General features: G+C 41.8%; 2 protein-coding genes and 1 non-coding gene across 4 annotated transcripts; 1 reads left to right on the plus strand and 2 right to left on the minus strand.

The window, feature by feature from the left end:
* Nucleotides 1-80: 80 nt before the first annotated feature.
* B4GAT1 (beta-1,4-glucuronyltransferase 1) lies at nt 81-2456 on the minus strand. Its single transcript, XM_053448392.1, has 2 exons — nt 979-2456; nt 81-830 (listed from the first exon to the last, which is right to left on the minus strand). The coding sequence occupies exons 1-2, from the start codon at nt 2056-2058 to the stop codon at nt 639-641; spliced, it is 1272 nt and encodes a 423-aa protein (XP_053304367.1). The 5' UTR covers nt 2059-2456; the 3' UTR covers nt 81-638.
* Nucleotides 2457-2833: 377 nt separating this feature from the next.
* On the plus strand, nt 2834-2915 carry TRNAS-GCU (transfer RNA serine (anticodon GCU)). The gene has a single exon. It is a non-coding gene; the product is annotated as a tRNA-Ser (tRNA).
* A 2589-nt stretch (nt 2916-5504) lies between these two features.
* SLC29A2 (solute carrier family 29 member 2) lies at nt 5505-20728 on the minus strand. 2 transcript variants are annotated; one of them, XM_053448390.1, is made up of 13 exons: nt 20672-20728; nt 15951-16031; nt 15220-15301; nt 13793-13977; nt 12751-12890; nt 11963-12097; nt 10483-10580; nt 8576-8675; nt 8381-8496; nt 8042-8147; nt 7743-7828; nt 6332-6531; nt 5505-5704 (listed from the first exon to the last, which is right to left on the minus strand). In XM_053448390.1, exons 2-13 carry the CDS (start codon nt 15977-15979, stop codon nt 5593-5595), a joined length of 1389 nt encoding a protein of 462 aa, XP_053304365.1. In that variant the 5' UTR covers nt 15980-16031; nt 20672-20728; the 3' UTR covers nt 5505-5592. The 2 variants fall into 2 exon arrangements, with proteins under 2 accessions (XP_053304365.1, XP_053304366.1); XM_053448391.1 differs by lacking the exon at nt 20672-20728 and adding an exon at nt 16214-16261.
* Nucleotides 20729-23833: the final 3105 nt, after the last annotated feature.

Genomic DNA, 23833 nt, shown 5'->3' on the forward strand with positions numbered 1-23833 from the left:
GGGTGGCAAGAACATTCAGACAGTGGAGGAGGAGGAGGGCGTCTTCTGTGTTTTGGAATAATGATTATTAAAGTACTTCATTTTTACAGGCGGTGTCCCTTTAAGTTTATTACTGGACCGAAGAGATGCTTTGTACAAAATTTCACATTTTATTAAACTAATATTAGCAAATGGCAAGTAAAACTTCACTTATGGAGTGTGAAACAAGAAGTCAAATTACAGAGAGAAAAAAAAAAACAAATAGTACATAAGCTTCCTGAGGGACATTTGCATTTTTTCCCCATGAACTGGCTAGCAAAGGATTATTTCTTACATTCTTATTCCAAATATATTTATGATATAATACTATAGATCCAGTGTAATACTTAACAGTATAGCAACAGCTTAATACATTGATTAGAGTCCGTATTTGTTTAAAAGGGAAAGGTCACATTCTATACAAAGATACCGAGGAGATACAATCAATAAATAGTTACAGAAGGGATGCTCAGGTCTCGAGGTCAGGCGTGAAGTTCAGGTTCCTAAATAGAAAACATAAAAGTGTTTTGTTTCTTTTTCCCTTTTACACTCAGGACACGATAAGGAAAAATATAAAGAGCAAACACCAAGTCCAGCCAGTCCTACAGGTTTTAATCATATTAGCAACGTCGGCTTGAGTCGGGGTATTTATTCTTTAGTTCTTCCTTAAAGCCTCTATACAGCTGACGGTTCCTCCGGTTCTCTGCCTCTTTCTGGCTGTGAAAGTCCCCGGGTGATTTGTGGCCTTTGTGAAGCAAGAAGGCAGAGTCCAGCACAGCAAAAGAGAAGCCAGCCATGTTCAATTCACAAGCCTAAGGCAAAAAGAGAAAGGTCACAGTATCAACTGAAAGTATACTCTAAAGCATATACCATATGCAGGTTATTGCACCCCATTAGTATATGTACAGATATCTTTGTCATTCATCGGCCACAAGCCCTTCTCTAATCTCATGTCCTTACCTGGCTAATTCTGTTAAAGCCATACTGCTTGAACCTCTCATCGTAGGGTGGAACTTCAGCGCCTCCAATGTAAAATGGCTCCCATGGGTCCTTCCAGTCCACAAGGTACGCAACACCCAGCTTGGAAGTGCTTTCCTTATCCGGCAGGTTTAGCCAGTGAGAATAATTTGTAGGTGCCTGGCACTTGGCACACAGCTCTTCATAGAATGCCCGCACTTCGCCTACTTGGTAGAGTCGCAGGAGTTCCTCTTTGGTACCAGGAAGACGCCGAGTATGACGGATCTCAAAGGCAGGCACCACGAACACCGTACGGGGATCTACCCCCCCAGCTACGAGAGCCAAAAATCCTGCCCTCAGTCCTTCACTGGGCACCATATCAATGTCTACTACAAGGGTGAACGGAGCACTTTTAACACCAGCCCTAGCAACATTTCTCAGTAAGTTGTTGGGGTATGAGGCATTTCCAGAATAGTTTATCACATTAGTGCCCAAGCCTGACGCCTTGGCAAACACCGACTGACATGTACGAAGACGGGCAAACTCTGCCTGGTCTTCCAACTCTGGAATGGCTGCCATGTCTCCAGACTGGCAGACCAGGTGGAAGGATACCCTTTGCCTCACAGGGGGACACAGTTGAGCCAAGGCATACACTAGGACAGTGGCCAGCTTTGCTTGGGAAGAACTAGAAGCAAAGACAGCCAGTGAAATCCTACCATCCCACCGCTGTACCAGCTCTTCCAAATGCCCTAAGTTGCTAAGGCTTGCATGGGATGCCAGGGCAACATCTACGTTTCCCCAACGGCCTTCTTCGTGCGTAACCAGATTTCGGTAGATTCGGTACTGCCCGCTGGCATCAAGCACTCCACCACCAGCCAAGACTGACTTGAGGTGCTCTTTGTGCTCCTTTTGCCATCGTGACTCCGTGTGAACCGTGCCCCCATGGGCCGGGTGAGCAAATCTCTGCTGCTGCTGTCCATGTAGATTGGACAGGAGGGACAGGTAAAGAAGCTGGAGAAGGGCAACCAGCAGAAGGGCCACAAGGGCCACCCGGAAAAACGAGCAGCGTACAGTAGGGGGCATTTCCCAGTCTGCAGCTCCAACTATAAACAGTACGTCTATATCCCAGCGCACGGGGGGCACATTTTAATCCCCATTATTTTAATTTCTCTGATTACAAGAAAATCAGAGGCTGTAACATTTCCTAACTGGACTCACATATCCCCAAAATATTTAATTACCGACCACCAGACACAAAAAAGGTATTTCTCACATTACATTATATTCCCAAAACCAGAGATCCACTAAAAAACGAACAGATCTATTAAGCCTCCGGATTTGTTTTAATAGCTGAAAATATACTTATAATAAATGTAATGCAGCCGTAAAGTGCGCACCCCGTGTAACCCCCCCGGGTGCACGATTCATTACTAATCACGAAGCCGAACCTGCCCGATGTGTTATCTACGCAAACCAATCAACTGATCCTCCATCCTAACAGCCTGAACACCATTCACGAACCAAAAGCCCGCGAATACAAACCCACCAACAACACTAAGCACCCGATTGAAGCAGCTCCGTTACCCAGCGTTCATTCGATGCATACAAGTGCGCACGGGTTTAATGCAAATACCCTGCTGATCGTCCCTTCATATCTCCAGCGCCATCCAGCGGTTTGGAGGGGGAATTACAAGTCGGGTTATGGAACTTCAGTTTATGGCCGTCTCACAGCACTCGTACGCTGGGGAAAAGTATTACTGTATAGATGGGCGATATATTTTATATACATCAAAGAGTAGCGGTTCGCCGATGTCCTATTAATGTATACAGCATGAGTCAATCCAGGGCTTACGTATCTGACGAGGTGGCCGAGTGGTTAAGGCGATGGACTGCTAATCCATTGTGCTCTGCACGCGTGGGTTCGAATCCCATCCTCGTCGGTGATCATCTGTTTTGTGTATTTGATTTATTTCGAGCACCAATCGCGCAGATCTTGCTGTACGTTTTTGTTTCCGTGTTTCATTTTTATCTTAACACATCCAATATAGAAACCTAAACACACGTTTTAAAATGGACAGATTATATCTGAATATCTAGATACACATCATAACTCCTAAATGTTAGGTAGAGAGTACCCATATCCCTCTAAACCTTTTTTTATTTTTTTTTTGTTTAAAGGAGCTCAGAGTTTTTAAGTGTAATGAGTTTGGCATGGCCATAACTTGCCCAGTGGCAGGTGGCCCAGGTAACCACATGGTGAATGCAGTGCTTGAGCCAACCAGCGGCTCCTGAATCCTGTGTGTCATGTGCTTGCTTCATCAAGCCAAGTCTGCTCAGTAAGCGTCTGGCGATGAGTGGCATAAGTGCTGGGCACTGCGTCTGGCCTGGTGTGACCCTCCTTGGTGTGTCATAGGCAACCTGGAGTAAATGGGCTGGTAAGGGAGATCTTGCTTAGAAACCGACCCATTTATCAGCAGTGTACCCAATAGGGTAATTTTCCCCTGACTGAGCAACAGAGGGACTGCCACCCCAGCTTAGACCTGTTCAAGAATGCACCACGGACAACCGGTGTAAAGGCTGATCAGGAACAGCGATTCTATGCCAGCTCTACTGGGTTGCTGCGATGACATCGTGTGCCACGAAAATGCACCCGTTACTTTCCAAACTTCAGCTTTTTTTCATTACCCAAAATTAATACAATCCTCACTATATTTGTGTGGATATTCACACTTCGTTTAGTCGCATTTCCCTGCATTGATGTGTCTTATTGAGACGGTAGAGACAAAAGTCTAGAATAAGCGCCATGACCAGCCTGCTAATATAGTCCTCGAGCCAGCGTTGGCAGGGGTTTCGTTGCCTCTACCGCTGCCAACCACAACACATTTCTTCATGCATTATAAAGGGCACATTCCTTAAAGAAAGGTTGAGTCGACCCTCTTTGATACATAGCCGAATAAGTCAGTGCTTGCTATAAAGTAGGCTATCTTGTTACCCTTCATTATATAAAGTGAAGACATGGAGATGAAATTGCGACATCCCGGTTCTGAAAATTCCCTCTTCGGGAAATAAACCCAGTGGTTTGAGAGAGTGTAGGAAATGTTCACCATCACTCACCACGGACCTTTATCTTAAGAAAACTTACAAGTATGCAATGATTTTATTGTGTGTATAAATGAAAGAGAATAATAACAATAATAATAATAGTGTGTAGGGGACCTGTATGTTTGATAAATAATGTAAGTGTTGTATGTATCATTGTGTAAATAATGAGAAGTCATGATTATTAATTCACAGCACGTTCTTTTAAAAAAATGTTTTATTCATATAAAAATAAGTCAATAAAAGAAAAATACAGAACAGTTCCAGTTTTTCCCAGTCATTAAAAACACAAAAGGTACAGAAATGACTAAATAAATATCCAATATTTGTATATAACATTGCCGTTCCTATAGCAATACTTTCCAATGCGACTTTATGAGATTTATTAAAATGATTACACGTTGATGTCACGTTTACACTTCCAGTTACTTCATATTACTGCGCTCACTAATAGCTTCTAAAGAAGGTTCTTTCCCAAATCCTATTTTACACTTTAATTCACTAAATAAATCTAGGTAGTTTTTTTTTTACACAATAAAAATACATATGTGTTAGAAACCCACTTTGTGTGTATAAGGTATATTATCATTTTATTATTTTTTTGACATTTTTACAATGATTCCTATGCAGTAAGTTTTTCCTCCTCTTTTGGTCAGGTTCCTACTTCTGTTTAGCGGCAGGTGATTGGTTCAGACGGCCTTTATAAGGACTAGGGGGGTTAAAACTAAAACAGTAGTGACGTCCCCAATCTACCCGAAGGCGTAGACGCTCTACGTCATTATGGGATGAAAAATGGCTACCTGGATCTGCCTTTCCTTTATCCACGGAAGGAGACTTTATGGCTTAAGTCAAATACAAAATATAATTCTTTTAAAACTAGCAAAATAAGTTTAAAATAACACTTAAAAAAAAAAGTCTGGAATATGTTCCTAAAACATTTGACAATACGGCATGTCTTCCTTACAAAAACATTCCTACTTGTCCCGGAACACAACAGTTTACAAATTGCATGCAAAAAAAAAATCCCTTAAAAGTCCTATAATAGTAATTCCTACCGTTTATAAAAACTAAGATAAACATGGTTGTGCAGCACTGAATGACTAGGGTATTTACGGGGATGATTTAGGTAAAACACCCCTAGTTTTCATGGTTTTCTTTTTAAGCATCTTTACAAATAAATCAGTTTGGTGATTTGTTGGATAAATAAAACGTGTAATTAGAAAATACATTTATAAGTAATCCTATAGCAACCCACCCCACTGCCGAGGTTATTAGTTTTGTGAGATATTAAAATAAAACAAAATCCTTCCAATGTCTATCATTTCCACAAATAGTCAAGCGGTAAACGAGCGAGTGAGCGGGATGGTAATGGCAACGGATCTCAGGGGGTGGCGATGCTTCCCGGTACATTTTGTTGTTGTTGTGAAGGATGTTGAAGGAAGGGAAGCAGATCGGGATCCTGGAAGACTGCGTGATTGTTGGTGGGTGACATTGGACTCGCTCCACCAGTCTTCCTGCTTATAACAGAGCTTTGAAGACGAAAGATAGCGCTGCTCCAAGAGAGAGACCCAAAGCCAGGAAGAAGGTCATGATGGCACCCGTTATCTCACCCTCATGCTGCTCCACTTTCCTGGGGAAATAATAAAGAGCGTGAAGAGACAGAGGACACACATTCAGAAATACATCTCTCCTTGATGGAGAATGGAAAAAAGTCTCAAAATAGGCAGATGGTTAAAACTCTAAAATCAGTCCATTAATATCCAAGTTCATGGCACCTTTTAACCTCCCCCCCCCCCATTTTGTAATTTTTCCAAGGGTTATGTAGAAGAAAATATTTAGGTGCAAAGTTTGAGATGTGGGCTTAACTCCACCGCAGCCAACAGAAAATCACATTATATAACATTATATATATATATATATATATATATATATATATATATATATATATATATATATACATACACTCACATAACTCCTTAATGTCATTCATATATAACATGATCAAAGTAACCTGAGAAGAAATATTCATCATGCCTCTACGTTTAGAAAAAAAAATAAATTCTTATCTTAGGAAACAATCTTTGTGAAAAACAGAAAAAATGCATGGCATACAATTTGGCCAAATATGACGAGGACTCCCCTTTTCATGTGTAAATATTTCAAGCGAAGACATTTTTCACATTCTTCTAGTAACTCATAAGAAAATGTAGCAGAGGAGCCTCTACTTTACTTGTAGGCAGATATTGCCGGTACTTACTTGGGGGCCAGGCACATCGGCAGAGAAATGCAGTATCCATTGCTGACCGAAAACAAGATCATGAAGATGACAAACCAGGCGTCGTGTGAGAAGATGGTAGTGAGGTAGTTACGGTTGGTAATGTTACACAGCATGAAGAGAGGAATGAATATAACACGGCAGCACGCCAGCAGAGGGAGGTATTTACAGTCAGGGCCAGGCTGTGGGAGAAGAACAGAATACGGTTAAGAACACCCAAGTGAACACTGCATATTTACTTTGGAAACCAAGGCGGTAAGACAGGACGCTTTGACAAATCATTGGGTCAAACTGCCCTTAAGTGCGCAGCCTAGATTAACATGGGCTCGTTGCCTCACACATGGTTGGAGAATGTAATAAAAGTGGTATACGCATAAGCCGTATCCATATATATCCCTAATTATCACTAATATCACTAGTTGAGGTGAAAACTCACTTGCCTACTCCTTATGAGTATGAATCTCTGTATGTAAGGGCAACTTATCGCTGCTCCAGAAGAGCCCGGCCTTTAATCTTTCCATTTCGCTAATGTATTCATAACCAGTGTGAGAGGAGAGGCTGCTGGGGGCACGACTCCCACCATCCTCAGCTACACAACAGCATCTTCACTAACGGCTGCACAGGAACCCGGTGGAGTCATGCGAATGCACATCGCATCACATGACTCCGCTCAGTTTCTGTTCCTGCTCAAGCAAGGCAGAGAGGAAACAGCGCCCCCCACAGAAGTCGGCGAGCGGCAGCAGAAGATCTGCAGTTCAGGTAAGGTGGGGGAGTAAATGAATGTTTGTATGTATGTATTGTGACAGAAAGCAGGGGATGATAATGGAGGGAGTGTTTATATCCCCTTATATTTTGCAGGGTGGTTACCCTCAATAGTTTTTACCAGCCCCAGGGAGATGTGTTGTTAATAATGGAATTGTTGGATGTCTTATTTGTGTATTTTGGGTCCCTGGGGTGGAGAATTTTGGAGAGTAGGGCGGCCCAGTGCTCCGCTCCACAGTTTATGAGCAGCCGAAGACCAGCAGGTGAGAATCCAGTCCGGAGATTCACGGATACTCTCCTAGTACTCACCTGTTTCCACTAATTAATGGGAGAGGCAGTTAAGTAGCCTCCTGATCTCAGAGCAAGAGAGATCATTTGGCTCCCTGAGAGAGAGGGAGAGAGCTGCCAAAATACTGAGTACTGCTATTATTGCATACAATTTATTTTGTTTGTTAGAATGGATAAGCCGCCCAACTGCAGTGAGGTTGGAGAACCCTGTATTAGTTAGTGCTCACAAAAGCAAGGCTTTTTGTTTTGATTTAGGACTCAGCAAGTAATACAGCCATCAGGTTAATTAACGGCGCATGACACAAAATATTAAGTACCAGCAGCGGATGATAATCATACTAACCCACAGCGTATAAGAGGTAATGCTGCGACCGATCCAATCCATAATGTTAAATATAAGAAAGCAGCAGACGGGGTTAAAAAACTTGCCTGGAGAAAAAAAAAAAAAAAAAAGTCAGAGGAAGAAGTCTGATTGATAAATACAAGCCGATCCCTAAAGCCCAGGGAGTTAAGGACACAACACTCGGTATATCGACTGCTTGTCCCGGCGCACACAGGCAAGAGGAGGCTGTTTTTATGTATTTTAAGGATGCTGGTGTATCTGTTGAGGTTGAGAGAAAAAAAAGTAAGAGACACACTTACGCCAGGTCTTGTTTTCTGTGTTACTCTCAACATTTGCTGTAATTGCAGGGTACACCGAGAGCGTTACAGTAAACCCAATCACCAGCGTCAAAGCCATTACCCAGATCTGGAGAGAGAAAACCAACACATTAATGATAAAAGAAACAATAAAGTAAAAGAACAAGGAGGCAATCACTAGAGCCGCATACATGGTACGGACAACTGACAATTCTAAAAATCCCATATACATTAAGGATAGATAGCTAAGGGGACAGGGGCTTTTCATGGGGAAACAGAAGCAGGAACTATAAATCTGTTTCTGAGTTTATATTATTTATTTGCAGAAAGGGAAATCCGTACCTTCTTCAAAACAACACAGATGGAAACTTTCGGTTTTTCCTCCCCGGCCACACCAGATTCAGCCTCCTTCAGCAACAGTACTGCTTTCTTCTGACCTTCAGCATCTCCATTTACCTCTATGAATAAACAAGGTTAAGCTGAAATACTGTCCACGGTCCCACATGTTACACAGTAACCCTATAATGTATTAGTTACCTTTCTCTGTACCTTTCTGTAACAGTTCAGCGTCTGTATCCACCTCGTAATTCTGGGAACTCTTTGCGTTGGATTTAGAGATGTGATACTGAGCAAATTCCTGCATCGATAAACATCAAGTAAGATGAAACGCAACATCACCTTCATTCAAACGTAAAAGTGTCAAGGCATGGGAGTACAGAGATGCCCAGGACAGCGACATAGATGAAGGCTTGGGCTGACGTGTGCCCTGGAGTTTGTTTTGGTCATTATTGAATCCTAAAAAGGTAGCTGGACGGGACCATTGTGTATATATATATATATGTGTGTATATATATATATATATATATATATATATATATATATTGTATATATCTTTGCATGTGCCAGGGGTCAGCAATGAACTTTCCTAATATTTGCAAAGCATCACTTTTCCTAACTAAAAGAGGCAGCATCTGCAGCGTTACCCGTGATCACGCGGCTGAAGTCCGATGTGAGCGAGCAGTCAGTGTAAGGCAGATGGGTACATGTGCATGCCCTCCTAGCCTTATAAGTAATCCGATTCCTATACGGCTAAGATTATCAGCACATTAAACATTTTAAGGACATTCCATGTAATCTACACACTGACAGGGACCTTATCTATCACTGCAACACATGCCTTTGCTACACATCTCCGCATTGATGATAAGCATGCTGAACGGTACAATCATACCGCGTGGATACTCAATGATAACATATAAGTCAAGCAAACACTCAAAAATGGAATAGTGCGCACATCAGGCTTATCTAAACCTTTGAATGCTGCAGAAGTAAAGGTTTCAGGACACAATACAGCATATTTCTTGCCATGTGCAAAACGTTTGATTTCAGGTTAGTTACAGAAAGTGACAAGGCCCATACAACCATGTGTTACCCAAATGACACTCCAGCCCTCATACACACTTCAATGCATACGACAGCCGCATGGTTTACTGTATATATTTCATGGCGCCCACCTTGCAAATGCATGGGGGGAATCTCCTGAATCCTCACATATGCATTCGCCGGCCCTCCATCTATCTTCTGTGAATGAGATGTGTTCGAGGAAATCTATTTACACGAGATATACTTTACCAACAGTCAGCGCTAAGCGTGGCTCGGCACATGGTAATGGTGGGGGTCTGTTCAGACCCTCGTGTGGAAGTAATGCCGAGTACCTTAATAGGCATTCTTATTATACATACTATAACGAGGGGGGGCACAATCTTACTTTCATATATAACACTGTTGCATATTTTTAGTTACTAGTTTCTACCTTTTATTTAGCTGTATTTATCTTATCTCAGTCCGACTGAAAAGACTAAACATGGCCATATCTTGCTGCACAGTGGCAAACAATAGACTGCCTGCATTACACTGCATGTGCCTCATGCTGTTACCTAAATTGCTAAGAAGCACAGAGATGAAATTATATTTAAAATTATTATTTATATATAAGGATTGCCTGTCACTGAACTCTGGGGCTCACTATAGGCTTCAATCCAAATCACTCAAATAAGATGTAAACAGCTTTCTCAAATAATTTCAAACTAAAGAAATCAATATTTAAAAAGCTTACAAACATGAAAACAACCTAGCATGAGAATGTTTCTTGCAAAGACTATTTATCATTTTTATTATTATTATTTTATTTATTTTTTTACACATTTACCCATTTAGGAGAATTAAAAAATAATTCGTATCTGGAAAAATTTATAATTAATGTAAATAATACTTTGTTATAATCTACAAAAATATAAAATTGCCAGTTCATTAAAACAGAAGAACTAGTATGTTTTGTGTACACAGCACTGGCAACATGTTTGTTTATTTTTCAAGACTTTAAACATATTACACCTTCGAGAACATGACATAGCAAATTATGATATATAAACAAACATATTTACCAAACGAGAGAGCAGGAGGTAACACGCGATAGAAATGAAAGTTCCAAAACATGGAGCGATAAAGTACCCAAGGGCCGTGGTCCGCACATCTGTCCCACCTGAGGGGGTGAAAGAGAGAGCTGTGAAGATCGAGGAAGAAAGTGTGCCGCGGGAAACGGAGCGAACGAACCGCAAGACAGAGAAATAAGAGAAACAATTACTCGAGAGTGCAGGGAATGAAATGTTATCGTGTGAGAAAAAAAAACGTAGACAACAAGATAGGCAAGAAATAACGTGAACCAGAATTAATTAAAAAAAAAAATTATATTAACGTGAATACACATTCTTATTATTGTATATTGATAAAATACCAATTTATTGTGGATATGTGGACACCACAGTGCCTGCTGATGGCACAGCCGGTGAGGAGCAGCGTCCTCCTGCCACTATCCTGCCAACTTAGAGCAGAAGTTTCAAAGCCCAGACTGTGCCAAGAAATAATAAAGTTAACTATAACATATTTTGACCTGTTTCTATTCTTATTTTTCTTGATTTTAGACAACAGTAGTATTACCGTACTATTATTTTTAAAGGTTTCAATGCCTGCCCAGCGTGTACCAAAACACATAATTACAGCCAAATATAGCAAATGACTCACGATAACAGCATCTAATGATTTGCTATTTCTAGCTCCCTTATAATAAACATTTTCATCATACTTCAGCGGTAGAAAGTATCATTTATTAAAGCAGGCTTGAACGATCCAGGGCAGTAGAAATCTTTCAGGTTAAAGTAACTTATGCTTGTATTACCTTAAATAATCGTAATTATCTGTATTCTATGCAGAGGGATTTGTCGTACCGCAATATCCATTTTTTAAGAGCTGCAAAGTAGTTATTTTTGTTCATTCGGATACCTCATCCTCCTCATTCCTCTACGGAATGATTGGAAGAACTGCTGTGCTAAATAAATGAGCGGCAACACAATGCCTGCTATCTGCTCCTTTCTTCAACAATTCACACAAAGTTATTACAAAGGAGAAAATGCCACTGAGCGGTTAGGATATAAATATAAATAGGGAATGAGAAGAGAACTGCAGAAGGCAAAAGAAACAAGGCAGCTTATCTATATATAGACAGAGGGAGGCGCAGGGAAAATAAGCCAACATTTTTGCATGCAGACAGCTTACCGACCAACATGCCAAGATTGTGCTACTAAGTGACTCACAGAGGCTTGCTAATAATTAGATATACAAACGGGATCAGAAACGAGGTGCCAAGACGGGCAGAGAAAGTCATAAAACGATCGACACATACATGGTTGGACGAAACATAGAAGCCAGAGAGTGATTATAAGATGGAAGATACCAGTATGTTAATGTTCGGCGTATCTGGAATTTAGATAATGAACCGGAAAGGCTGCATAGAAGTAAAAAGTAGGTCAACAGTAAGGAGATCTTTAGATAATTATGGAGTATAGAGATTCTGAATGGTATACTTACTTGACATGGACAGCAGCATAGCCAAAGGAGCCAATGTACCAGCCATTCCCTGACCACTTAGTAACATACTGCTGTACTTCTGGGGGAAAAGGGCCAGCAGACCAAACAGGCTGCCCTGCAAGATCGCACAGAATGCTGGGAACGGACAGACGGAGCAAGGGGTGAACAAAGGGAGAGAACAACATTTAGAGAAATGGAGGGAGGGGAGGAGACAAAAGTAATAATTAGACGGTAAGTTCAGCAATACTGCATTGTATATACTTCATATTACAACGCTACTTCAGGATCTTCGATATTCATTAGCACCATAGACAAGGATTCCAACACAGGGGCTTCTGAGTAGTCATCTGTAGTGGCATTGCTCAGCTAAGGGGTGTTTGTTCAGGCAGCCAGAGAGCCCATCTCGCAATTACTGTGAAAAGCTAGTTGCTGATTTTTACAACACTAGAAATACTGAATACAAAACGTCAAAGACTGGTTTACAAAACAGTGCTTGGTATCTACAGCGATCAGAAAAAATAAATGAACCCTTAAACCTTCACAGTGCTGGGGGGGGTAAGTGAACCCTCGAATTTAATAACTGGTCAAACCTCTTTGGCAGCAATAACCTCAAACAAGTGCTTTCGGTAGCCGCGGATCAGACCAGTACAACATTAGGGAGGAACTTTGGATCATTTTCCGTTACAGAAAGAAAAGGTTGTTTTATACTCCTCTCTTAAGTTGCAAACTTATTGTGGAGAATGGACACAAAAACATACAGCAAACCGAATTAGGACAGGAATATTTACCATTGATAAACCAAATGGTGGCCATCGTGACGTCAAAGAAGCTCTGAGGGCTCATCTGAACCGTAACAAGGACAGCGGTAACAATGAAGAGAAAAAGGATGGCCAGCATGCTGCCTGCAATTCGGACCCGTTCTGGTATACTGAAAAAGAAAGGGAGGGTATAAGACGAACGCATTACAAAAAACATGACTCCTGATGCGCAACGCAAGAACTGTCTAGTTCCCTTCTGGTAAAATAATCCAAAATGATCTCATTTTATGGCTTAATATCAGCAAAGCTTTTTATAAATATGTCATTAAGTCTATAGTGGATTTGTGTACACACATCGCTGATTATAAACACTTCCTAATCCTGTACAGAAATATAGCCAGACAGGACTGTATGTATGAGATCATTGTTGTATACTAAAATAAAGTTAAACAGCATTAGAGTTAAACGCCACTTACAATTCACCAACATGAATTATGAAGTGAGTTTTTGCAAGAAGAGCTTGGTCAGCCCTGTATAATGCATAAATTAGTGATTTTTCAGCAGGCCCTGCTCACAGTAATATACTCAGGTAGGTTGCTGCCCCAGGACTGACTCAATGCTCTATCCACCATCCTCTCTAGCGCCAGGATACGACGCTACATCCCGGTGCTCCACCTCAGCATGACATACAGCACAGGTACAGCATATGATGGAGACGTCAATTGTGTGAACGGGCCAGTTGGGAGAAATCAGAGATTACCATTGTAAAGTATTAATTGAGTAGAGGCACATCAGGAACCAAAAGGTTAATCTGCCCGAGTTTTACAGCAGAAGGGCTGCTGTCGAACCCCCACCTCGGGACCTGTGATCTAGGCTAGTATATGTCTACTTAGCTGCTCTTGCATGTTAAACATACCAGAGTGTGTCCCCGTACTGCATAATCACATAAATGCGTACAAACTGCAACTCTCCTATTAAATGACTAAACCCCTCTGAAAAGGGCATGGACCTATACTAGCTGACTAGGGGAAAAAGTGACTGCGGGGCTTCCCGAATAAAGCAAGTGCCTTACCATGGATAAAGGAAAGAGTTAAGGAGCGTACAGAGCAGCAAAGGAAGCTGGGCCAGAAGTGTCATCCAATTACTGAAGTTAAATTCGTCCCCTGAAGAACGCGCTCCCTCGGACGAAGTACCATTCTCAGACAAATCAGAGGTGTTCACAAACGTATTCTCTGGCTGCAGGCGGTACTGGAAATACTGAAACACGAAAACACAAAAAATGTACGAATTACAGTGCAGGTAAAAAGTAAATATGGCATTTATTCTTCAGTAGTTGTGATGGGTTTCATTTAACTGTCCATTGAAAGCCAATAAACTGTATAACCATACTTAACCCCTTCAGTCCCAGGAATTTTTGGTAGCTCAAGTCCCAGAGCAATTTTGCCATTTTTGCGGTATATCGGTTCCCCTTTCCTGTGAATAGTGTATCTATGTAAACTATAGATTGTTTTTTCAAGGAGAGAGGGGTCTTTTTTATACCATAGTTAGATAATTAGCAGAAAATGTAAGATGAGAAATATAGTAAGAACTAGCGAAAAATTAGAAACATAAACTTAAAATCCTCTCCAAATGTATCAATTCAGCAGAGCGGATTATTCTCCACTCATATCAATTGGTGGTATTGGTTTGAGAGAGGAGAAGTATATACAACAGTGACTAGATTTCAGAAATACCTCATTTATATAGAATTTCCATACTTTCCCAGCACTTATAGGGAACATACTATAATTTTTACATTAGGTATGATGGGATTGCAACTCTAATTTTAAACAAATAAACCAAAAATACCCACAAAAGTATATATTTCTGTAAAGCAGACAACCCAGACTATCTTATCAGTGGTATTTGGGCATTTTTCATGCAGCTATTTGACCACCAATCACAGTCACAGGTGGCAATAGAAATTATTTCCTGCACTTTTTTTCACCAACACTTCTGTGTTGCTTAGATTTTTTGGACAGGGTATGTGTTACGGCAGAGAAACCCGGCCAAAATTGTTTAGCTGCTGTTACAGGAGATCGGGCAGCAGAAAGCCAACAACAGCCTGATCTCCTGTGTAGCGACAGGGATGCGTCCCTGCAAGAAAGTCAGGAAGTACCTGTAAGTCCTAAAGACCTTTCCTAGATGCATTTTTAGGACGCACAGGTACGTCTATATGGAACTGAAGGGGTTAAACTCTTACTTAAGTTCCCTTCAGGATAAGAAAAGGATGTGTTTATTCAAATGGTAGCCTTGTAACTTGTTGCCAAAATTCCACTAAGTTCCTGTCACAGGCCAGCTGAACCAGGATTTACCATATTAAGCAAACATTGAACAAGAAATGTGGTAGCGCAGAGCATAGGAAAAGAGCTAAGGTTACATATTCCCCATACACCTACACCTGTGTAGGCTGCACATACAATTACCCATATTAAACATGTCTAGAAGTGTGTCACTTACAGGAATAGCAGTGATGAAGAAATTCCAGGGCAACAGCGTTCCCAGGCCCAAGATGAAGAATATCACTGCGACCATACAGTATCTATAACACAAAGTAGACAACAAGTTCATAAAGATTTAATAACAGGTTGAAACTAGCTGTTGGGCCTATGGATGGAGCATAATATAGGTACAGACACTTGAGAGAGAAGTGACTGTCTTCCCAAAAATAACATCACAAGCAATAACACACTGTGTTCCCATTTAACGTTCCCATGGCTACACTGATTTGTGGTTATAAGGGAATTGCATTATTTGTACATGAACACATTGAACAAAATAGGAAACCTCGGTAATACAAGCTGACATTAAATATGGCTGATTGTCACTTTTCACAGAAGAGTGAGGAGAACAGGAAAGGTCTTCTATTTCAGAGCAACATAAAGAACTTGTTTCTCCGGAAGCAGTAACCTGTCCTTTAGTAATAAACGCCCTTGGCTACAGAGGGAGAGAGAAAGACTAATGAAAACAGGAGAGGGGAGGAGGGTGCTAAAAAGGAAAGCGGCACAGAGAAGAGGATTACATAGGCAGAGATAACACTGGGGACAAGCAGGGAGAAGGAAGCAGAAAAATGCGAGGTGAATGAGGAAAACACAAGGGAATAAGGATTACCGAAGGATCTGGAGAAGGTGGTACCGGGGCAGAGAAGGCAACGAGATGGAGGAGGAAATATAAAACAGTGGATTACTCACTTGTCATTAGGCTCATCTTTACGAGACATCCTGCAAACTGTCCGAGGGAGCTCTGGATCCCGATCTAAAATCCTGCGGAGACTGTCAGGAGATGAGGAGAGAATGTCACGTGGATATCTCCAAAATCCAGAGTAACTCAGAAATAGGCTGAGCGTAACCCAGCTCCTCCCCATGTGCAGTTCCTCTCTGAGCTGCCCAATAAGTCCTCAAGCTCTTCCCCTCCAAACTCCCTTTTAACCCTTTACACAAACTCTGGCACTCACTCATCTTACAGCAACCTTCCTATCAAACTCATCCAGAGCCCTTTTATCTTCACTACTCCTTATCCTGCCCCCCCTTCTCAAATGTTCAGTAACCAACCGCTCCTCTTTCTTGCAGCCCTTCCCTTGCTACTTTTATCCCTGTTATTATTGTTAAAAACATACAAGGTATTCCTGAGTGATGTATTACAACTTGTTGTTACAAGGATAATTAATAAAAAAACAATAGAAACGCTTATCTTGCAGAAATGTCCCCTTGAACCAGTGATGGTGGGAAAGATGAAAGCTTCCAGAAATCCCTATATCTGAAAGGGAATTCCTGACCCAATTCACAACCCATAAAAATAAACACCAGTGGAATGAGGTTATAGATAGAAACACTTAAAGAAATCGGACAAATAAAGCTCGCCTTGTTGTGTAAACAGATTAATCAGCACACAAAGGACCCGCTGTTAGTGTATAAATTATACAAAGTAAATTAACACGTTTCCTGCCCTCTGTGTTATTCACAGCGACAAACATAGTGAAGAAATGAATGAGCCCAGTCACAGCGAAAAAGGCACACGCGGTGCGGACTACCTCCGTGTGGCAGCAACACGGAATAGATTCAGAACCCTCTGGGAAGGAAAGAAATGTGTATTTAAATGGGACCAGATGGAACGTGAGATCAATAATCCATTCGTTTCCGTCACCGTGGTATACTTACAAATAGCTGAAACTCTTTAATGCACTGTGTTTTTAGAACGGCCACGGCTAGAACTACTGAGCTGATCTGCAAACGCCAGCTCAGCAATAGGAAATCCAGCCCCACGTGCCTCCGCCTGACAGCAGCTGAGAATTAGTCGCCATTTGTCTGGGTGATAAGTTACAGTAACATTTCTACACTCACATTTTCCCCAGCTGGAGATATTTACATGTATCAAGAAAAGTTAAGTTTGTAATGATTTATGACGAATAATAAAACAAAATAAAATGACTGTGGGTCTATCCCAATTTTACTATGATGCTTTTTTTAAAATTAGTATTCTTAACTCCTCTTACAGCTTTCATGAGGTTCCATGACATTGTGAAAACAAGTGCCCAATAAACCTAACATGATGCCATGGCACTGCTACCCGACGGTTCACGGTTCAGGGGACCGCTTGACACCTCAAAACAGTCTTCAGTATTTGCCATTCAAATGCACGATGATGAGGAAAGCTTTGTCTATCCCATGCCTGTTTAAACTCCCTCACTGTAAACCTCCACCACTACAGCTGGGAGACTGTTCCATTTATCTACTACCCTCTGAGTTTTAGACCATGACCTCTTGTTCTAACATTGCTCCTCCTTTCAAATAAGCTTGCCTACTGTACTCTGCTAAATCATTTAAATGTTTCTATTGCATCCCCCTCCAAGCTGTACATATTAAGAGCCTTTAACCTTTCCTGATAATTTCGGTCCTGCAAACCACTTACGATTTTTCTAGCTCTCTTCTGGACTCTCCCCCCATGGTCAATATCCTTCTGGGGTCTCCAGAACTTTACGCAATTCTCTAGGTGAGAGCTGATTAGGGATCTGTAAAGTGGCCGAACTACCTCCTTCCTGCTAGTAATGCCTCTCCCTATACAACCCAGCACCCTGCTTGCTTTATTGCATTATCTGCTTGCTTTTAAGTCGTCAGAAACAATTACTCCTAAGTCTCTCTCTTCCGTTGTTACTGACAGAACAGTCACCAATGCTAAATTCTTTCTTGGGATTTTTACATCCCAAGTGCATTATTTTACATTTATCAATATTAAACTGCAGCTGCCACGCTCTCAACCATTCTTCTAATTTACTTAATTCATTCGCTATTTGACTTGTTCCAGCTGGAATGTCTACCCTGTTCCAGACTTTTGTATCATCTGCAAAAAGACATCCCATACAGTTAAGGCCTTCTATATATTACTAATAAACATATTAAAAAGTACAGGTCCCAATACTGATCCCTGAGGTACCGTACTAATGACAACTTCTTCCTCTGAATATACAATTACTACAACCTTCCGCTTCCTATCACTCAACCATTGCCTTATCCATTCAACTATTCTGGCATTCAACCCCAAAGACTGCAATTTATGTCTTCTATGTAGGACATTGTTGAATACCTCGGTATAAATCTAGATAGGCTCTAGATCAGCTCCTCTCTAGTCTATTATCTTAGTTACCCTTACATCACCCTTCTCAAACCATAGTGACATGTCCCAACTCCTAAAGAGCATCTGTACCTATTGGGACACACATAACATCTCCTTATCCGTAAACACCTCGGTGCATCACGACCTGCGCCAAACCTCATTCTACCCAAGCAGGACAAGCATCCATAAACCACCAGCACAAAATAGGATGATCACCACGTGCAGTCCGAGGTGACGGACGTGATGCAGAAAAGATGGTTAGCAGAGGTACACAGATTATGTAGAATTTAACACTGTGGGTAGGCAATGTCATCCATTCATAAATTAAATGAAAATATATATTATAGCTAGCATGTAGGTCCAGTCAGCTGCACAAGACATGTCTGCAGGGGGAATGAAACCACCTTGGTCTAGTGCCCACAGGGATGCAGCATCGCTTATTACAGCCAGAGGTTACAGAAGCAACTGGACCTGACAAAAGCCAAAATCATCCATAAGGACTTTATTCGAAATGGAAGAGGATAAAGTGACGGACAATTACAACATCTGCATGTCTCCTGAAGATAAAAACGTCCTACACAAGGACACATACACAAGTCAACACTGGGCTGCACAAAACTTGTACACACATTTATGGCCTTCAAATCCACTTGGCCGATATTTGTCTGGGATATCGCAGTTCAAAGGTCATAACTGAAGTAATCAAAATTAGTGCAAGGAAGAGCCAGAGGTCAACGGACATTACTCAGGATGAGTGCATTCCCTGATATGACGAAGGGAAACTGATCACATCCATGTCAGGACTCAGAATTGTCCTTCCAGTTATACCCAGGCATAGCGTCATGTCTCAGACTATGTGTTTTCTGCCTATTCTGGGAATACAATCCTTCTCGATCCTCTGTTCACAGGGATTTCTGGAACAGCCCATGACAATCGCTGAACCCCCGACATCTAAACTCTTTAATCCTTTTTCTACCAAGGGATTCGAGCCATGGCTCCTAACGCTTATCAGTCACTTGCATTATGTGTTTGCAGGCTTTTTTTTGGGGGGACGACACATGATTTTTACATGTTGATGCCTGAGTGCCCGTATATATCTCACCCAAGTGCTAGACAAGAAAGCAGCCTCCACCTTAGTCACAAGTACTTCGCCAACATCATGAGCAGGGTCATCGTCAAAGCTCACCTTTGCAATGTCTACTGCATACCATTCTAGACCCTATAAGCCTAAGACGAATGTTAGAGTGTAATAACGGTGTAATAACGCGCTTATTCAGAGGCTGATGCCCAGAAGAGATATTTAAGGGTTGAAAGGGACACTCCTGCCATCATATGCACTTTAACACATGAGAGTGGAGAGATCTCACGCGATATACCTGCCGCCAGGCCGCTCCAGCCCGATGAAGGCTGCCCCCCCGGCAGTCTATTCAGACCCCTATGCACAGAGAGCGCTCCTATTAATTTGTGGGGGGCTTTCCTGTCACTGACTGTCTCCTTTGGTTTGGGGTTCCACACATATTTTGTGATTGTTTTAATCACTTAGTATCCTTCCCTTATGAAGCCCCCACATGTACTGCTAGGAGACGTTTTAATAACTCTATGAAGCATTTGTAAAAGTGATTTCTAGCAGCCAGGGCTCACGGGCCAGGATTTCCTGACCCGTCGCCGTATCTCACTTCATTTCCCTCAACAGCAAAATCGGCGCGCTTCGTGATGTCAAAAGAGCGGGAACACCGAACTCTGCTTATTGCCCATATACTGGTACGAAATGACCGTTTTCTGCCTGACCATGGACAGCAACCGTTCTTCATAACACACAACTCAGACTCCGACCAGCCCCTTCACGGTCAATTGCGTTAACTGGTGAGATAAGGAGGCGGGAGAACGAGCAGGTCACGTTCCTTGCAGATAATAAACAAAGGAGAGCGCCGTAGGAACGATAAACACAAAAGAACATTTCGTTAGAGAAAAAACGCGGCTCTATCGCCTCCTCGCATCCCATACAAGCAATGAACGGAGGATAACGAGGGGGCTAAACTATTAACACTACGGGTACCGTAGAGCAGGTCTGCGCCGTGGCTATTATTTTTTGGTTAGCAGGGGGTTAACGCAAAGACGGGTTTGGTGATGCCCTCTTTACTGAAAGGGTAGACGAGGCGACGTAAGACGAGTTGTGTTTTACGGGGAAAAATGAGGATTAGTGAATAATACGTCAGGAAAAAAACCCCAGCTGTATCCTAGTCGCACGAAATGAATTAAAAGCGAGCTCCGTATTAATAAATAAAGAAAAGCTCTCACTTACCGGCTCGCACGTGTGTATTCGGTCTTCTCGCGCTCCGGGTTTCCGCGTCAGAGGGAGGAGAGTTTCGTGAATCACATTACATCAGCAGCCTGAGTCACACCGCATGCACACAGCCAGGCATGGCGTAGGATTAGCATAGGAAAAAACACCCCACACAAGTCACAGTGTAAACATGTAATACATCTGAGGCTCCTTGCACAGAGCCCTGTCCTCACTGCAGCTTTCACTCTAGTGCTCTCTGAGGACCGCTGGGCCATGTAACACGCGTTGCATGAACTCACTGGGTGCCCATTTAGTGTGCCCATTTTGCCTACCATAAACACTAAAGCCTTGGTCTCGTCTTAGATTTAGGAAAGCTTTATGGCTATCCCATGCATGGTTAAATTCCCTCACCGCGTTAAACTCTACTACTTCTGCTGGGGAGCTGTACCGCATACATACTATCCTTTCACTGACCCTCAAGGTTTATACTATGACCTTAAAAGAAATGACATCCCCGTAATGCGTGGTATTTACCCTTCATAACCAAGAATGTTCTGAACCACAGAAAAAGGGGCTATTTTGGCATCTTAGCATTGTTTTGTTCATCCCTAGTTTTCCAACTGAGGCTTCCTTTTCAGGCTATTTCCATATACATATTTAATAATTTAGTATGGATTAAAGCATAAACAATTTGCACATGTGACATTTTGTATGAAGACAATCCCCCTGGGGCACCTACTTTGCATAGGATTATAACTTGTTTAAATTGTTTAAGTCTATCATTAAGCCAGCTAAACATCCCCAAATCTCCAAGCTAACCCCCAAAATGTAACCCTGTTCCTTTGTGAACAATTTTGGACTGGCACGGAGAGGCAGGAACACAGCAGGGTCATGTAAGGCTTCACACACAGTGAGGCTTCACACAGTGAGCGAGCGCTAGAAAGAAAGCTGTGTGTGAGTGAAAGGGTAAGGGAGTATGTACAGTATGAGTGTATGCACGTGTGTTAGCATGAATGTGTGTTTGGGCATGTAAGTGTGTATGGATGAGTCTGTATACATGTTAGCGTGAGACTGTGTGTACATATGTATGCCACTGCATACATGAGTTCCTGGCAAGGGGGCACAGGGCCAATGGGACCACTTGTCTTTCTCTGCTCTTCAAGCCTGAAGGTGCCAGTCCTCCCCTGGTCACCAGCATTCAAGTAGGGATATCAACCATAACATACTGGGAGCAAAAGCATCAATTTGATCCTTAGATATGATCGTAGCAGTGTAGAATAGGAATGAGTCAGCTTCAGACTGTGTGTCCCCGAAAATCTACCCCTTCACCCTAGGGGCAAAAACTCTGAGACTCAGATAAAACCATGAGAGTTCCCTAGTATGCACATAACAGTGCCTGTGTTAGTCATGCTGTTGATCTCAAACGTGTCCATTATGCGCAGCTGAATAACTGTACTTGCCTAAAATTACTTATCACCCTTTTAGCTAAGATCAAGTGAGTATCTGTAAGAGAAGGAAAGCTTGGTCCTCTGGCCTTAAGGCCAAGCAGGTTTTATGAAACTAGAGTTCACTTTGGAGTCCCCCTATTTTGGTCCTCAAGGGCGCTTGGCACGTATAGTGACTATGCAGGAGCACTTCTTCACATCACTTGCCTGGGCACTTAAAGAGTACCATGCGTAATTTGAGTGGGTCTGTGAGTGTTGGTGTGGGGGCTAGAAGATCTGAGCCTCCCTAGGTTTAGACCAGGGAGGGAATGAGGGGGGATATATTGAGGACTGACAATAGTAATCCCTGCTCAAGTGTTGATAACGATACATTCCTTCACAGTCTATAATCTCCCAGGTATACCACTTTGGATGTTGATACTTGTAAATGACTACATTAGGGAAAAGCAAAGAGTAATAAGTAAAGTGGCATTCATAGTATGGATAATAAATATTAGCCTCTTTCTAAAATAAGCTATAATTGTTCATAAAATTCCTTAAGACAAATAAAAACACTTTTTCATAAGAAATTTGACACATAAGTGTTTTTTTGTGTCCCACAGCGGTATAACCTGCCCTCTACCATGTGAGACTGTGATGTTGTTGTGATTTTATTGTACAATAAAATTAGTATCGTTTTTTATTCTAAAAATATATTCTGGGAATATGTTGTAGGAATTGAATGCTACATATGCAACCTTCCCCAGATCATCTGAGAGGAAATACTACTTTTAGACTTTTCAAAGTGTGATCTATGGCCGCTGCTGCCTGCAGAAATGCTGAACACTGCAGACCGCGCGCAGCCAACTACGAGCTTTCAGCAAACCAACATTCTCAGGAGCTCTTTCTACAACACAAAAATGCTTGCCCCAAGGCTTACTCGCAACTTTCGACATGAGAGCCTCATATTTATTGTTTCCCTGAGCAGAAATCTGACATCTTAGATATAATTGTCTGAGGCTGTCTATAACTGAACATTATGGGTTGTCACGTTAGACAGCAGTGAAGGTTACAACCAGGGATAGGCAAGAATAGGCTGTGATGGGCATTTCATTAGATGTCCCATATCCACCATAGGATTCCAAAGGCCTTGACATGGACACCGGTGTCCTTGTACCGACACTGCTTTCCCATACCCGCCATCGGGTATCTAATCAGGACCCTTTATTTGTTTGTTGTTTAAAAAAAAAAAACAAATGAGCTGCCATTGTGGTAACATTTTATATATATACTGTGATCTTGATTAATCGTGAAGATTACGTAACACATACCTCGATCCTTTGCAAATTGCCCACCCAACCACTGCCCGGGGTAAACCAAGTGTCATGGCTTTTTCCTGTCGCTGACCTTGGCTTGTTTATGTACTTAACTTTTTTTATTAAAACTACCTTGACCTTGATGGCTTAAATAATTATTTTGCCTTTGGCCGTCTACTGTACCAAAAAAGCAATTATGTGAATAGTTTCAATTATTTGTGCTAGTTCGTTTGCATTTTAATATTAATGAGCGTTGAATGTAAGGTCTATGGAATGCAGCAGCAATAAGTCTTAAATATTGTTTGGACTCTGGCTATTTGTGTGTGACCCCCCAAAACCCCCCGCGCACCCTATCAGCATGCAATCAATTATGTAATCATGAAGAACTGGTTCACAAATAAGTCCTTAGCTTGACCTTAAACAGTACCTACTTGCCACCA

The sequence above is a fragment of the Spea bombifrons genome, chromosome 10 (assembly GCF_027358695.1).
Source record: "Spea bombifrons isolate aSpeBom1 chromosome 10, aSpeBom1.2.pri, whole genome shotgun sequence".
NCBI classification, from domain to species: Eukaryota; Metazoa; Chordata; class Amphibia; order Anura; family Pelobatidae; genus Spea; species Spea bombifrons.